At 37.0% G+C, this 16,530-nt stretch overlaps 1 protein-coding gene across 1 annotated transcript in view; it reads left to right on the top strand.

Moving 5' to 3' along the window:
• The first annotated feature begins 309 nt into the window (after positions 1–309).
• ATR (ATR serine/threonine kinase) overlaps positions 310–16,530 on the top strand; it is a 42,201-nt gene continuing 25,980 nt past the window's right edge. Inside the window, exons 1-19 of the mRNA XM_059822356.1 lie at positions 310–368; positions 1,221–1,312; positions 2,681–2,824; positions 3,398–4,287; positions 5,263–5,444; positions 6,708–6,902; positions 7,124–7,350; positions 8,178–8,330; positions 8,479–8,677; positions 9,315–9,574; positions 9,984–10,174; positions 10,286–10,386; positions 10,710–10,881; positions 11,546–11,713; positions 12,585–12,779; positions 13,137–13,322; positions 13,578–13,670; positions 15,151–15,281; positions 15,469–15,612. Of these exons, the coding sequence (XP_059678339.1) occupies positions 310–368; positions 1,221–1,312; positions 2,681–2,824; positions 3,398–4,287; positions 5,263–5,444; positions 6,708–6,902; positions 7,124–7,350; positions 8,178–8,330; positions 8,479–8,677; positions 9,315–9,574; positions 9,984–10,174; positions 10,286–10,386; positions 10,710–10,881; positions 11,546–11,713; positions 12,585–12,779; positions 13,137–13,322; positions 13,578–13,670; positions 15,151–15,281; positions 15,469–15,612 (3,782 nt within the window). The remainder of the gene's footprint in view (positions 369–1,220; positions 1,313–2,680; positions 2,825–3,397; positions 4,288–5,262; positions 5,445–6,707; positions 6,903–7,123; positions 7,351–8,177; positions 8,331–8,478; positions 8,678–9,314; positions 9,575–9,983; positions 10,175–10,285; positions 10,387–10,709; positions 10,882–11,545; positions 11,714–12,584; positions 12,780–13,136; positions 13,323–13,577; positions 13,671–15,150; positions 15,282–15,468; positions 15,613–16,530) is intronic.

The following is a 16,530-nucleotide window of genomic DNA, read 5'->3' as shown; positions in this document are numbered from 1 at the left end:
GCCCCTCGGTGCCCGTGCCGGGAAACCGCTGCGGGTCGGCGCTCGGTTGTTACCTGCCCGTGCACTGCACCGCGGAGGAAAGCCCTGCTGGGGCAGCGAGGTCCCCGTGGGAGGCCATTCCAGACCGGGCACTGAGCCACCGTGACCTCCCTCTCGTCTGGTGGCGAAGCGGTTAAACTTCAGCAGCGCCGCGGGGGGGCGCGGGGGCGGGCAGCCGCCTGTTCGACGACGGAGGAAGTTTGGGTCCTGCCGGACGCCGTCACGCAGTTCCCGCCTTGGCGGCGCGCGGCCTGTTTCAAAGCGGGAGCCATGGCCGAGCAGGGCCTGGAGATGGCCTCCATGATCCCGGCGCTGCGGGAGCTGGCCAGGTAGGACGGGCCCAGCCCCCGCCCCGGGGGCGGGGGAAGCGTGGCTGGCCTCGGCATCTGTGTGTGGCCTGGGGAGGTGGAAAAGTACGTTCATTCCCCGCCGCTGCGTGAGGTTTCCCGGGGCTGGACCTGCGCCCTCCCCTCATCCTGGTCTCTTTCTTCTCCCGCCACCTGCCTGGGTTGCTCCCTCCCTCGCGGGTGGTGCTGGTAGAACCTAGTGGGAGAGGCGTGTTGGCCTGCATAGCGCCCCGCATCCTAGGGACTTCCGTTGTGTTTCTAGTGTGGTTTCACTGAGAATTAAAAGACCTTGTAATGTTTCGCTTTAAAGTTTTAATGGCAGCATCAAGGTTGCAGCTTTGTTTTGTGGTAGGCAGCTAGTTGACACGGAGGTACAATTGGATGTTGAAGATTTGACCTGACAAGAGCTAGCTGCCATCTTGGTCGCCTGAGCAGTTGTTATTGACCCCTCTGACCCAGGGTATTGGTAGCTAATCAGTTGAAAAAATTTCATTAATTCCAACAGTGAAAGAGGTTCTTCATTTTTTTTTTTTCTGCCTGCATAAAAGCTGGTTTGTTGCTTGGTAGTAGCGTGGATAAATCTCTTAATCTGTCCGATGTGGACTTAATATATATCAAACATAATTGTGTAACAAAATTAAATTATCTTCAGCACCTCATAAAACTTTGCACTTCTGAAGAATAAGGAGAAAGAGGAATAGGCAATATACTGGTCACTAAAACAAGAATCAATTAGTATTTCTTTTTGAAGACTTTAGAACAAAAAAAATAAATCAGTGTTTAACATTGTCTTCTATAATAGGTAATGTCAAAATAACGTACTTTTAATTTTAGCGCTAGTCCAGAAGAATACAACACGGTTGTGCAGAAACCAAGACAAATACTCTGCCAGTTCATTGACAGAATTCTTACAGATGTAGATGTTGGTAAGTATTACATCCCTATCTTTTAAAATTATTGACAGTTTTATGCTTTAAGTAATTCCTGCCAAAAAAAAAGTTACAGCTCTCATTTCAAGAAAGATTTAATAGTTGAACGCAATGCCATTTATGACTTGTTTTTTAATAGCCTCCATGATGAAGTATTTGCTATTATGATGTGAAGTAACTTAAGTCAAAAAAAAAAAAAAAAGGAGGGGGGGAAATGCAGTGCAGGGTTGTATGAATATAAATGCTTGCAACATTGAAAATTAGTATCGTGTAATGTGATTGTTCATTGAGTAATATAGCTTGCAGATCTTAATACTCACAGGGTCTTTCAGAATTTAAATACTTGGATGTAAACAGCTTTATTTTTAATTTTAGAATTCTAACAAAGCCTTATTTTAGTACTCCTTAAATCATGTTAAGGTTCCAATTATTACAGTACTTTAACAACATTTTGGTAATTATGAAAAACATATACTACAAAATTACCATTTGTAGTTATCTGTACATTTGCATCAAGGAGAATCCTAGCAAGGGTAACTTACTGTTTCCAAGGTATAATTTCATGTAGCTGTCTCGGTCAGACTGATATTTTGTCTAGAGAATTAATCAATTTAAGTGTCATAACCATGTTACTCTTGATGATGTGTTTGTTAATTCTCTTACAGTCCTGAAAGGGAAGGCTATAAAAATAAAAACAAAAATCCAATCTGCTTTAGATACTGCTTTTGAATACGTAACTGTGGTATTTTATCATCACCATGTAACTTTTCTGGTTAATTGCAATCTGAATCAGAGATAGTTTACTTCTTATGCTAACTAAACATGTGGAATTGGAATAAATCTGATGTGATTCAGATATCTGTTTCAATGGAGCTATACACCAGCATTAGGTATGTTTAGTATTTTGCTACATTTTCTGATTCAGTAAGCTGAACTTACCATTTTAAAACTTCTGTTTCTTGGAGATTTAGAACAATTCTTAGAGGTTTTTTTTCTACCAAGATCATAAACCTAGGGAAAATTATGTGATTAAAAATTAAAATGTTAACTATTTGCTATTCTTTACTCATCAAACAGTTGGATATAATACTAGCTAAATATTAATGCATGTAGTGTTAATGAATAATATTTAAGCTGAATAATTTATATTTTTCTTCATACAGGTTGGTGTCACATAGCAGGTTTACAATATGCACAAAATCATTATCATGGCTTAATAAAGCACACTCCCAACTGATAATTATACAGGTTTAATACCATATCATAGTATTTTATATAATAAATTTTTTCTTTAGGTATGAAAAAAATTTGTGAAGTTGATGTATTGCAATGCTAATTCAGAAATGTGTCTTTTTTTTTTTAAAGTTGCTTTGGAACTGATTAAGAAATCAGATTCACAGCCAAGTTCTGTAATGTTGCTTGATTTTATTCAACATATCATGAAATCTTCCCCACTTATGTTTGTAAATGTGGATGGAAATCAGGAGGAAACCGAATGCAGTTGCATTGGTGAGTTTGAAAATGTTTATGTTGAAGCTTGATATTGTCAGGATGTAAATTTTCTGACAATGGGATCATACAGAAGAACAAAAATGGGGAAAAGGCAGATTTGTAAGTTCAGCGTTACGTATTTATAAGTAAGTGAATATTATAATAGACTTTTAATATTGTGAATTGAGTTGCATTTGTGATAATGGAAATTTATCAGGACAGAGTTTGACCTTACTCATTACCATTGCTTAGTGATATTACCGGGTTCATGTTGATGAGATATCCTGTACACATATTCATTCCCTGAGGGTTTTTTTGACAGAGGAAAATGTCTGGAGCTACCCAGTGTAAAATGTCTGTCTTTTTTTCCCCATCCTGCATGCACCCCCCACCTCCTCTTTTTCAATAAGATCTGCTGAAGAAATGTCCTAGTGAAGGCTCTCTGTTTACTAAGCCTATGTGCATTTATCTCAAGGAGTTTTCTTTTGTTTTACTGATGAGCAACTTGCTCTCAAGAAGGTGCTCGTAATAGGAGGGTTTGGTTTTTATCTGTATAATTTTCTGTTTGCTGTTTCTTTTTTGTTGTCCTAGAATTTAGTAACTGGATCATAACAAGGCTTCTCCGAATTGCTGCAACTCCAAACTGCAACACATTGCACAAGAATATCTGTGACGTCATTTGCTCTTTACTTTTTCTGTTTAAAATGAAGAGTTGCTCCATTTTTGAAGCACTAACAAAAGACTTGCTACAGCTTTTCCAAGACTTAATCTTCCTGCATGAAAGAGATGCACAAAAGCATCTCTGGGGAGATGTACTGGTCTGGCCAGTGACTGTAAAAAGATTTTCAAGCAATACAAGTGACAATGTGGGATATTTAAGATTGGCACCATTACAGCTGATGGGTATGCCCAATGTAGAATGTTTGGAAGTTATATTAATGTTTATTCTGACAGATATTGTTGCAGATGTGTTTTTTGTAAGACAAGATATTATTCTCTGGGGGATAGGCTGCTCCCTGTTGGAGTATGGCAGTCCAAAAGTCAAAGCTTTGGCAGTGAAGTTTTTAGTAAAATTAATTCATTTAGGGGGACCTCCAGAACAGCTGGCCAGTGTTTTCTTCACAGCCTTTTTTGGAATTCTACAGTCAGCACTTGAAATGGATACTGAAGAATCAGAACTCTTTGGAGAACCACTCTTACGGTTGGTGAGGACATTGTTGCCTTTTGAAGCAGATTCTTACAAAAATATTGAACCTGTCTACTTGAATATGCTACTAGAGAAGCTCTGTGCATTGTTTGAAGCTGATGTGTTTAGGTGTCTTCAGTCTGAAAAGCTGAAAGCTGCTCTTTGCCATATACTGCAATATTTTCTGGAGTTTGTTCCAACTGGCTATGAATCTGCCTTACAAGTAAGAAAAGTCCATATCAGTACCATATGTGGAATTTTTGTGAATGTGCTTGGAACTCAGGAAGAGCAAGAGGTAGGTTAATTTTAAAAACTGTATTTATCAAGTGAATAGTTAGTGTACAAAAACCTACATCTATGCAAAGAACGAAAATCTAGGAAATAATATTTTTAGTCAATTGATTAGATTGATATTCCTTGTTTCTCAGTTGTTTCACATATTTGTGCAGGTCAGAGGTCCTTATTTGGATGTAGCTAGACCCTATGTTATTCAGATGTATTAAACTATTGAGAAGCTATGCAGGCACAAGGGTGTGTCTGTAATGATAGTATAAAATGGGGGTTAGGTACAAAGTACGCTCATATAAGCGCAGCTTTACAAGTAATTTCCCTTCATCTGAGCTGCTGTTTCTAACCGTATGCTTTTAGTCATATTTGTTGGGGACAGGCGGACAGAAAGGTTTGAATTAAAATAGAATCATAGAATAGTTTGGGCTGGAAGGGACCTTTAAAGGTCATCTAGTCCACGCCCCCTGCAATAAGCAGGGACATCTTCAACTATATCAGGTTGCTCAGAGTCCTGTCCAACCTGACCTTGAATATTTCCAGGGATGGGGCATCTACTACCTCTCTGGGCAACCTGTTCCAGTGTGTCACCACCCTTGTAAAACATTTCTTCCTTATGTCCAATCTAAATCTACCCTCTTCGAGTTTAAAACCATAATGAGGTGTTAATATTCTGAGTGTTCCCTCTACCCCGTATAACCACATGCGTATCATATCTATTGTCTCTTACACTTAGTGTGTCCCAGTTATGGCAAGAACTGGGAAACAGCTGTACAAGCTGTAGTCTCTCTGCTAGGAGCACAGGAAACTCTATTGCTTATGAGAGTTTTCATCTTGCAGTTAAGGTTTTTGAACAGAAAGGGTTTTAAGAACTTTACCATAATATTTTGAAATTTTATATTTTGAGTCAGAAACAATAACATCATGTCCTTGAGAAGTAAGGCATAGCATTCATCATAGTACTTCTGTTGTTTGTCCATTCCAGTATCTGGTGAGTCCACTTTATACAGCATTAAAAACACAAACGGAAGAAATCTTTCAGGAGCTTCATCCGAACGAGCTAGATACTTCTGATAATGATGGGTGGAGCAGCAGCAGTGATGAAGTTCCAGAGAAAAGACGACGACTAAGCCTACCGCATCTGAAGAAATCACCTACACCAGTAGTGTATGACAGTTATTCAATAACTACTTTTGTAGTAATTTGACTAGAGAATAATAACAAATGACAACTTTTCTGAGGCTTTTTTTTCATAACAGCCCCATTGAAAAATCTTCTGGGAAAAGATGTAAATGATATTTTGAAGGATCAGAATCTACAGATGATTTTTAAGTCAAACTTTAGTTAAAGAGACTGTATTTTTATATGTTCCATGCAAATTACTTTCATTTTTACACACTGAAAACAGAAAAGCTGAGAGAATACATACAGCATGACAGAATCATGTATGTTGCACTGGACATGCTTAAAGCAGGTCTAGTTAAGTCAGGTTGTTCTCAGATGAACAAAGCCAGTTCTCTCATCCTCTCCTTGTGCTGTGCTTCGTCTCCCTGATTATCTTGGACTTGCTCCATCATGTTGATCTCTTTCTTATATTTGGGCACTCAGAACTGGCTCCAGCATGCTGTACTCCAACTGTGGGCTCATGATCAGCCTTCAGTCTTGATAATATAGCCCAGTATGTAGTTGACCTTCTTTGCAACAAGGTCACACTGCTGTTACATCCAACTTTTCCACAAGTCGATCGGGTCATTTTCTCCAAAGCTGCTTGCTAGCCAGTCAGCCCTCAACCTGTTCTGTTGCACAGGGTTTTTTGTGCCAGTTGCAGGACCTTTCATATGTCTCTGTTCACCTTCATGAGTTTCTCATCAGCATAGTTTTCTAGCCAGTTGAGGTCCTTTGAATAAGCAGCTGTCCTTTTATCCACAGAGCTATCTGTCTCATTGTAGAAACGAATCAAGTTAGTCTGGTATGATTTGCCCTTGGTAAATCATGTGCTGGGTGTTCCCAGTCACCTTCTTGTCCCTTATGTGGCTAGAAATGAGTTTAAGGAAGACTTTTTCCTTAACCTTCCCAGGGACTGATGTTAGGCTGGCAGGCCTGTCATTCTTTTAATCCTGTTTCTTGCCTTTCTTGAAGATGGGAGTAATGTTTGCCTTTTTATAGTCACCAGGAACCACCCTGGTCACCATGACCTTCCAAGGATTGTGGAGTTATACCCTTATGGCCTTTCAGATAAGTCTGATTTGCATCATACTTAACTTCAGAGTTAGTATGTTGTTCTCCTGAAGAGCACATTTAAGCTAAAGCTTCATTTGGTATTTTCCTAATCCTGTATCCAACATGGCTTAGCTCTGGTTTTGCTATGATGATTTATCTTTTCTGAAAAAAAAGTATGTGTTGGAAAATAATTTATATGGTCAATTACAGACTTAGTCCTGTAAACATGAAATTGAAGAGCACTCTATGGAATGCCATCACAAAGAAAGCTGCATCCTTAATATTTATCCTTGAGAAAGAAATTCTGACAGCGGATATTCTTCAGACTGTAGAAGGGATTGCTGTAATTCTGCGACTAGCTGCTTTGTGCATAGTTCATTGTTCTCCCCCAACTAATTCTACCAGGTAAAGGTACCAAGGTGAAACCGTGAGACCAATAGTTTCTTGTAACTGTTATCATGATTTGTGCAGATTACTTTAATGCTTGTCTATGTATCAGGTCAAGTATTGGATAAGTCCTGTATGTTTTGCAAGAATTACATTTTCACAGTAACTTTGCTTACAAGCAATACAATATTAAATGTTTATAGTCTGTTGTATTGATCTTATGATTTCTATTTTAATAGTATAGATCATAAAGTAACTCATCCGTGTAACTCTGACACATGTAAGAATACTCCGAGCTCCTCAGATTCAGTGGTGAATATACAGTTCACATGGATTTCCTCTGATTTTATCACAAGAGTAGTGAAAGTCTGCAGAAACCTGTTAGAGGCTGCTATGCAGATTGTTAACCTCGAACAAGTGATTGACAGAATAGTGAAAATCTTCGATGCTTTGCTGTATGCACAAGGTGAGAAATCCTTAAACTAGCATGTCTTTTAATGGATTTGTAAATTAGGAATGCTTCTGACCAAATTGGTCTGTTACGGGAGAGGTACTGAAATTACACATCTTGTGTCAGAACTCCAATTCCTGTACAAAAAAGGTTAAATAAAAAAAAGAGCGTTCCTCTCTGTTTAGAGGGTTTCCTTTGCATTCCTGTTTGAACATGATTTACTAATCTTTGTCTGTGCTTCTATTGATTTTTATCTGAACAAGAGACTAGATGGGGATACTGAATATGTGTAAGAAGAATGAACTTTTAGCAGTTTTCTTTTTAAAACGCACAGAGGCGGCTTGCCTTACTATCTCTGTTTCACTCAAAGATTTCAAAGCTTCTGACCAGCTTCAGCAAATGTGGCATGCAGGAAGTGTACCAAAAATATTAAGTACTTGCATGTTTTTTTAAAAGTAGCTAGTAGGATGGAAGACAGACTCTACTAAGACTAAGGTATTATTATGAATTTGGCTTACTAGCCGTCCCAAATTCCACCCGAGAGTCTTTGTACAAATCCAGAGATACTGAAGTTGTATTCATTCTGCTGCTCATGTATGACATGCTGTCAACTGTTCAGTGAAATTTTTAGATTATTTTCATGTAGCACTACATTATTTATTCTTATATGTCTAAAGTGTGGGATATCAACATGTGGGAATAGTGATACTAATCTTTGTTGATAGAAAAAATAACATTTTGTAGCAAATTAAGAACATAAAATGTGCATCTGTTTCATAAACTATACAGAGCTGTGAAAATTACAGCTTTTTTGTTCTGTTTTGGGTTTTTTTACTCCCTAGTGAAAATTCCACTGAGTGATCAGATTCTTGATAACTTATGTGGATTGCTGTCTCTGCCCTGGATTTACAAACATCCTGATGATTCCTCTTTTAAGCCATCTGCTTTTGGGTTTGATCCTCTAGTTTTGAGTCAAAAAACTGCACAGAGTTTCTGTAAGTATGCTGAAGTATATAAAATCTAATACCTCTCTGGAATGATTGTTCTAAAGTAAAATTATTTTCTTTGTCCTCTTATGATGATTGATGATACTAGAAGTTTAAATGAAGTAATTATCTGCTTTATTTTGTTTTTTCTCTTTAGCACCCCAAACTCAGTCACACTGTGTGTTCCTTCTGTCTCTCTTCCCAAGAAACATTCATCTGGACTGGAGAAAATCCATTTACCATTGGGCACTACAAAGTCCCCATGAAGTAATTCGGGCTACTTGTGTTAAAGGATTTTCTCTCCTGCTTCATCCGCCAAGTGTGCAGTCCTGCAGTATGATTCCCAAAGCTCTTTTGTATGTATTCATGCTTCTTTTCTGTCTTCATGCAAGGAGAAAAACAGGCAGATAAGAAATGTAGTATAAGCACCAAAATAAATATTTATTTCTAATTCATCCAGAATTTGCTAGATCTCAATTTCGGAAATCATAAGATATCAACAGGATAGGCGTAAGTGACGATATCTGTAGGACAGAATAGTGTTCGCTTACCATGTCAGTACACTTCTACAGTTACTACAGTTACACAGTAACACAAGTTACTTCGTTAGTTGAAGACCCCATTTCTAATTAATAAATTCAAACTAAGGAGGGGAAAAGAGAGATCTTTGTCAGTTAAATATATTTGTCCATATGTCTCTTAAAATCTTTCCAATTCCTCTGCCTTTTGTATATACATCTTGGTGTCTTCTGTGCTATTTTGTCTAGTCTTCAGTTTCTTTATAACATGCCAGACTCACCATGCCCAGTGCTAGTTCAAACATTTAATAGAATTTGAGTGTAACCTGAAAAGGAAGAAGATAATTTAGTGAGACAGATCCTTAAATTGTCCTAATAGTACTTTCAGTATAGTTAGAGAATTCAGACAATGTAGAAATACAAATTTCTAGGTAAAGGATCTATTAAAATGTTTTCATTTTTGTTTCCATTTCAGAAATCAAATCAAAGATGAGTCTGAGCTAGTCAAGGAGGCTTGTGCTGCTATAGTTGGGAAATTATCTTGTTGTCTTTCTGGTACATTCAGTGTACGGCCTTCCTTAGCAGATTCTGCTATTAAGCATGTTACTTACGATATTTTATGTAGCAGCCTTACTGTGACTTCTGCTCACGAAAGAACTTGTTCTGTGCAAGCCTGCGTTTTCAAGCCATTTCTTACTCTCCTCGAGAACAAAGTATCCAGTTCAGTAAAGCTAGGTATGTGACTTTACCTTTATTAACATTTTGCAATTCTGATGAGGTACTAAGTCGCTGCTTCTGCACCTTTCTCCATACCTTTTTTTTCTATATTGCTTTTTTTTGTAGCTACAGTGGTGCTTGAAATGTTGTATTTCAGTTGATATCACTGTTAATGTTTGATGTTGTCATTGATATTCTTTTTAAAGTACCTTGGCTTAATTTTGGTCTATGACTATATCTAGAAATGCAATACTTGATAAAATCTGAATTTAAATAGCTTGTCTAGTTTGACAATATTTACTCTTTTGATTAAAAAAATATAGTGTTCTTTATGGCTTACTTGCATCACTGTTTTGTGTACTTCAATAGATTTTTAAAAAGCATTAAAAACATATTTTCCTTTCCTCCTCCAACCCATGCTACTCAGCATTTATAGAAAATATACCTCATCTGTTCAAACATCTGGATTTTAACACTGATGAGTCCAGTGTGAAGATTCTTCTTGGGTCTTTATTAAATCTAATGGAAGATCCAGACAAAGATGTAAGAGTGGCTTTCAGTGACTGCATAAAAAACATACTAGAATGCTTAGACTCTGAAGAAGGATTCATAAAAGAGGTGAATTCATATTTATTTTTGGTTGGTTTTCCTAACTTATTATGTTTTTTGTGTCACTAATGTCAGACACTCTCTAAAATTATTTTTTCGTTTTGTTTTCATATGTTCCAGCTGTTTGTGTCAAGAATGAAAGAAGCCTATACAAATGCCAAAATATCAAGAAATAATGAGCTTAAAGATACTTTGATTCTCACAACAGGAGATATTGGAAGGTATTTTCGGTAGTATCTTTAAAATTGCCAAGTACTATCAGTGTGTGATGCAAAGTAACTTTTTGTTCAAGTGTAAATGTAAGATTAAATGACTCATTTCAAGGTCAGCCTTTGTCCAGAGTCCTTTGCGACTGTACTAAGCTGTTGATTCATATGGAACATTCCTCATTTTCTTCTGCCCTGTCATAGGAAGTACAGATAAGCTATGCAAATACAGTGATGAGTCATTTTGCAGTATGGTAATTGTATATTCTGAAGTGATTTTATTAATGCAATGGTTCTTTTTTCCTTTTTAATTGTTTTTCCTCTGCTTACTTTCTAAGGGCATCAAAAGGAGATTTGGTACCATTTGCCCTTTTGCATTTGTTACACTGTTTGTTGTCCAAGTCAGCTTCTGTGGCTGGAGCAGCATACACAGAAATTCGATCCCTGGCAGCAGCTAAGTCCATAAAACTGCAAGCTTTTTTCAGTCAATACAAGAAGCCTATCTGTCAGGTAAAAAGAAAAGAGTTGGTCGTTTAGAAAGGCATAAGTTTAGGTTCTTTTTGCGTGTTTTGAAAATGCTATTAAAGGTAAAAATTACAGTATTTTACAAGGTGAAATCTCATAGGAGAAGAAAGAGATGATTTAAAAAACAAAACAAAAAAACCCCCACAAACATTCAGGAAGGAATGGGAAATCTTTGACTTTGTCATGGTCTTCTCCCCTTGACAGTATTGCTTTTCTTTTTTATTCCCTAGATGCTGTAATTCTGAAACAGAGGAACTATATGGTTTCTTGCTTTATGTGGTACCATTGCCACAAAAGCCTATGATTTAAAATTGGAATTGACATCAAGGTTTTACAGACATAATACTGACTTGATTGATTTGTTCTTTTGTTATGCCCACTACCTAAAGACAGAAGTTGTGTTTAAAAGAAAATTATCAAAAACAAGCTTTTCTAATTTGGAATATTTTTTTAATAATGCAATGTCTGAATCCAGGATTGAGAAATTAAATGCAATCCAGTTCTGTCACAAAGTAATAATCTTAAGTTGTATGTGCAATAAATGAGAAAGAAATACAGATGCATAGAAAGAGGAGTGAAACTCTTGTGTTTATTTTGAGGGAGTGAAAAAGGGGAAAATAATACTAAATGTGTGTTTCTTCATGCTTAGTTTCTAGTGGAATCCCTGCACTCCAGCCAGATGGCAGTATTGAGTGCTCCGTACCAGGGTAATGAGATACAGAAGCAAACAGCTGCTCACCAGAGAGAAATGGCTCTGGACATGTTATCAGAGATTGCCAATGTGTTTGATTTTCCGGATCTAAATCGCTTTCTCTCAGTAAGTTGGTCAGTCCTTTTTACTTTTACTTGTGGATTTCTATTTTAGTCCACAATTTTCTGTGAATGTCACAGATCTGAATTTTTTTTTCTAGTTGTTGTTGTTAGTTATAATATAGAATACTTTGGGATTGCTGCAACTGGGAGCTCAAATACAGAGGAACAGTTTTATCAAGGAGTTACAGTGATGGCTACAGTGCTAAGTCAAGTATGACAGATGATGAACTAACTAAGATCTAGAGTACTCATTAGGTATATCTATATTAATGATTTAGTGCACTTGGAGGGATTGTTTGTAAGGTGTGATTTTTGCATGGTGTGTCTGCTTTCTTGTTTCAAATGAAGAAAGCTACTATTCTGTGGATAGATCTCCTGATCTGGTTAGATACCTGTTTTTCTTGAAGCCTAAGTAGCTTCATGCTCATACTTGTATTTTGCTGGCTGGTAGACAGGAAATGCACAACTGTTAAGTAAGCAGTGGTCTAGTGGACTGATAGGTTGGGGGAGCATTGTTGTGTGTGGGTGCATTTTGGTTTTTTTGTGGGTTGTTTGTTGTTGTTGTTTTTTGTTTTGGGGGGGGGTGTTTGTTTTTTCTTTCACACAGAAAATGCTAGCTCACTTTCTATTTGCATGTTTCTAAGTATTGATTAGATGAAGCACCTCCTTAAGTAATTCTTTTTATTTTATCTGCATTTTTACTGGGTATTTCCATCTCTTTAAAGTTCTTCTTTATTCATACCTATGGTCATATGTATGACCAGAGATGTGTGGTGGTGTACTGACACAAACGAAACAAAGCTGAACCCTGGGTTTTTGGAGGGTTTTTTTTGTTTGTTTGTTTTTTCCATTAAGTATTGTTCTTAATTTACCAGCGGACCCTGCAAGTTTTGCTTCCTGACCTTGCAGCCAAGGCTAGTCCTGCAGCCTCCACACTTATTCGAACCATAGCAAAACAGCTGAATGTAAACCGAAGAGAGATTTTAATCAATAACTTCAAATACATCTTCTCTCATTTGGTCTGTTCCTGCTCCAAGGATGAGCTTGAGCGGGCGCTTCATTACCTCAAGGTAAATTGGCATTTGTTCTACTATACAGGCAGATTAGGAGCAACAATTGATGAATAGTGAGCTTTCTGTTAATTTAAGTTAAGGTCTTGCAAAGCATAGGTGGGGAAACTGTATATGCAGAAGTTTTGTTCTTGCTGTTATTTACAATCTGTTCCATTGACTCTGAGGAACTGTTATAAGATATTTGGCAAACTTAAAAACTCTAAAAACTTGGTCTATCTAACATTGAGCTGATTGGAATCTTTTTCTTTGATTTCTATGGTAAATCAACCAGAGTCCAATGCCTCCTGTCTCTCAGTGTGCTAGTTCCATTGTGATGAAATGAAGACTTGGTTTCTGTTTGCCATTTGATTATAGAATGAGACCGAGATAGAACTAGGCAGCTTGCTGAGACAGGACTACCAGGGACTGCATAATGAATTATTGCTGCGTATAGGAGAACACTATCAACAAGTCTTCAATGGTTTGTCGATATTGGCTTCATTTGCATCTCATGATGATCCCTATAAGGGGCCTAGAGAAATAACATCACCTGAACAAATGGTAAGAACGTCAAAATACTCATACTCAGTTTTGTTCAATAATTTTTTTCTCCCATCTGAGAGTAAAGACAATTTGACATTTTCTGAACATCACTTATTTGAGGCAAAAAGTGGAGGAAAGGCTGGATTCTTCTAATTTTCTTTCAGAATTAGCATTTCATACTTGCTTTTTTAATTTCTTAAGCTTAGGAATGTGTTAGTGGTAGGATTACTTGCTTTTTACTTTTTTTTTCTTTCTCTCCCCACCCCTCCACAGGCTGATTATCTGCAACCTAAATTGCTTGGTATCTTGGCTTTTTTTAACATGCAGTTACTAAGTTCCAGTGTTGGCATTGAGGATAAAAAAATGGTGCGTAAACTTAATTTTGAACATTAAAACAAAGATAAGCAAGGTCTATTTTAATATTCCAGACTTACTTATGTGATTGTGCAACTGTCATTGAAGTCTCAGAGATACTAAGGTTCTCACATGATTCTTGAAAATTGATGGTCTCACTGTCGGTAGGACTTCAGTGTAAGCTCAAAAGTTCGTTTTGTTTTGTTTCTTTAATGGTCAGCTAATGTACATATTTCAGTCAGACATGGTATATGTAATAAGTCACTCAATCAGTAATTGTAGAGGAGGAATCCAAGTGTATGTTTTATATGTGTGAAAGAAACAAAGTGGAGGATGAGGGAATACGGGAGAAAACTGGAGTTACTGCAGGGAACAGGGTTATAAGGGCACCAAAGGGCAAAGCTAAAAAAAATAAGATGCAAATACAAGAGAAACTGGGCTTTATTTGTTTTGCTTCTCACAGAACAGATCCTTTTAGCTTTACAGTAGAGAGCATTTAAAGAAATTAGAGTTCACACCTCGAGACAAAGTCTGAAAATTCTGCTCTGCTGAGGCAGTGCTTCTAATCAAAAGACAGGGCTTTCAACCATCTCACAGAGGTAGTGCAGATGATTTCTGTAGGGAATTTTTCAGTGCGAGAATGTATGTAACTTTTATATTGATGGACTGCATTTTCTCTGGTTTTCTTTCAAGCTTTTTGCTTCTCAGATATTTACGTTGAAGTGCTCTCATTTTCATAGCCTGATGTCATCACACTTTCTGAATTTTTTCATTCATATAGCATTTCTTGTGCTGCAGCTGCTATTGTTTCTATCTTTTTCTTGTTCTGTTTTTTGTTCTTGGTGAGTTTCCCTTTCCATGACCTTTTCTCAAGCTCAGGTTTCTTCCTGTGCTACTGATCTGTCATGCTGGACATTGTACTACCTTGTTTGGTACAGAGTTACTGTGACTGAAATATCTCCTGCTTCTTCTGCATCTCAGTATTTCTCTTCTGTCCTTCATCAGTCCCATTAACAATGGAGCTATTACCTGTTCCCTGAAGCTTAGCAATCGCTTCTCCCAGAAGTTGTATGTCAATTCTGTTGTTGGTGTGTGGTTGTTTTGTTTTGGTTTTTTTTTTTCCTAAATGCAAGTTTGTTTGTTTTCTCTATATTTTCAAAACCTGCTCTTTTCAGCTTGTAAATCTTTGGACATGTAGTCAGTCATGTCTTATAACAGACTTCTATAACCATTAACTCCTTTGGTGTCCACAGTTCTTCCCTCATCAATCTGTCAATAGCCTAAATAATGACTTTTCTGTTACAATCATATTGTTACAGATCCCCTCTCATTCTCTTTTCCTCTAACCCCCAAATCCTTTATTGAAACTGAATTTGATGTCTTGTAGGGTATGATTTCTTAAGCCAGCGTAGCCTGGTTTTATTAGAAAATATGGCTTGTATATGTTTTGCTGAGTATCTAATATACTAAAATGACTTTTCTCTATGTTTAGGCTTTAAACAGTCTTATGTCTTTAATGAAGCTCATGGGTCCCAAACACATCAGTTCAGTAAGAGTGAAGATGATGACTACCCTGAGAACAGCTCTAAGATATAAGGATGACTTTCCAGAACTGTGTTGCAGGTGAACTGATAGTGTACCCAAATAGTGACATAGCTGCCATTTCTGTCCTTGAATACACTGTTTTGTTTTGTTCTAGACAATAATCTAAACCATAGAGCTGAAATAATTTAAAATGCTTCTTATGACTCACCTAAAGTGTCTTTATGCATGGAATAATAATTGATTACTATTGTCTTTTCTTGTTTAGAGCCTGGGATTGTTTTGTTCGAAGTCTGGACCATGCATACCTTGGCTCTTTGCTTAGTCATGTGATAGTAGCGTTATTGCCCCTCATACATATCCAACCAAAGGAAACTACAGCAGTATTTTACTTTCTCATAGTTGAGAACAGGTACCGTACAAAATATTTTCAGTTATGTGGATTAAATCCTGTAGTAGGAATGGGGATAACCCTAAATTAAAGTTGGCCAGCACTGAGATGAGAAAACTTGTTTTTCTGTAAAATAGTATGTTGTTCTATAAAAGTCCCACTTCTCTAAATTGCAGTGATATTTTGAAATTTGACAAGTGATAGCCTCACCTGAAAAGGTGTTTTTACATTGTCCTTATAAAAGTATATGATGCTCTGGCCAAGTTACAACCCATTCAGACACCTCCCCCTACCAGGTTTTCAGATTTCTGTGTTTTCTCTACTAGTACAGAAAATTACTTCCCTCTACAAGGCACACAAACAGAATAACAATGGTTGCTAACATTTGCTCTAAGCTAGAGAGAAGTGTATGGAGTTGGAAATAGGGAGGAAATGAGTTCTTTGTTTCTTTCAATAATTAGAGTTATAATTATGAAGTGCACAAAATTTAATGTTGAGTAAGATTTCATACATCCTCTTCACAAGTGGTCACACCAACTGAAAATAAAATCAAAGTCTAATAAAAAGACTTAAATTTTTGTGACAACCTTTTTGAAGACAATTTTGAGTCTTAATTCATTTTCATTTTATGTTTTATAGCTTAAATTTATGACTTTTTTTAGGAATGGTGATAGCTTATATCTTGATTACTTTTGTTGGATTTTCATTTTTCTTGCACTGTATCATACCAATAGTATTCAAAATAAAAGGTGACACTAGGAATAATAAGGCTCTTCTTAGAAGCCCATAGTAGCAAAATTGAAAGGAACATGTTAGGAACACAGAATTCTTTTTTTGGTTGTGTGTTTTCTTTTCTTATGAGAAAAACTGGAACTGGATTCACATCGAATGGGATTATTCTCACCCTTTCGCCAGTGTACAAAATAAGGAGAGCCAAAC

The sequence above is a fragment of the Gavia stellata genome, chromosome 11, assembly GCF_030936135.1.
Source record: "Gavia stellata isolate bGavSte3 chromosome 11, bGavSte3.hap2, whole genome shotgun sequence".
In the NCBI taxonomy this organism is placed as follows: Eukaryota; Metazoa; Chordata; class Aves; order Gaviiformes; family Gaviidae; genus Gavia; species Gavia stellata.
Note: the sequence above shows the minus strand (reverse complement) of the source record. Positions and strands in the feature narration are given on the sequence as shown.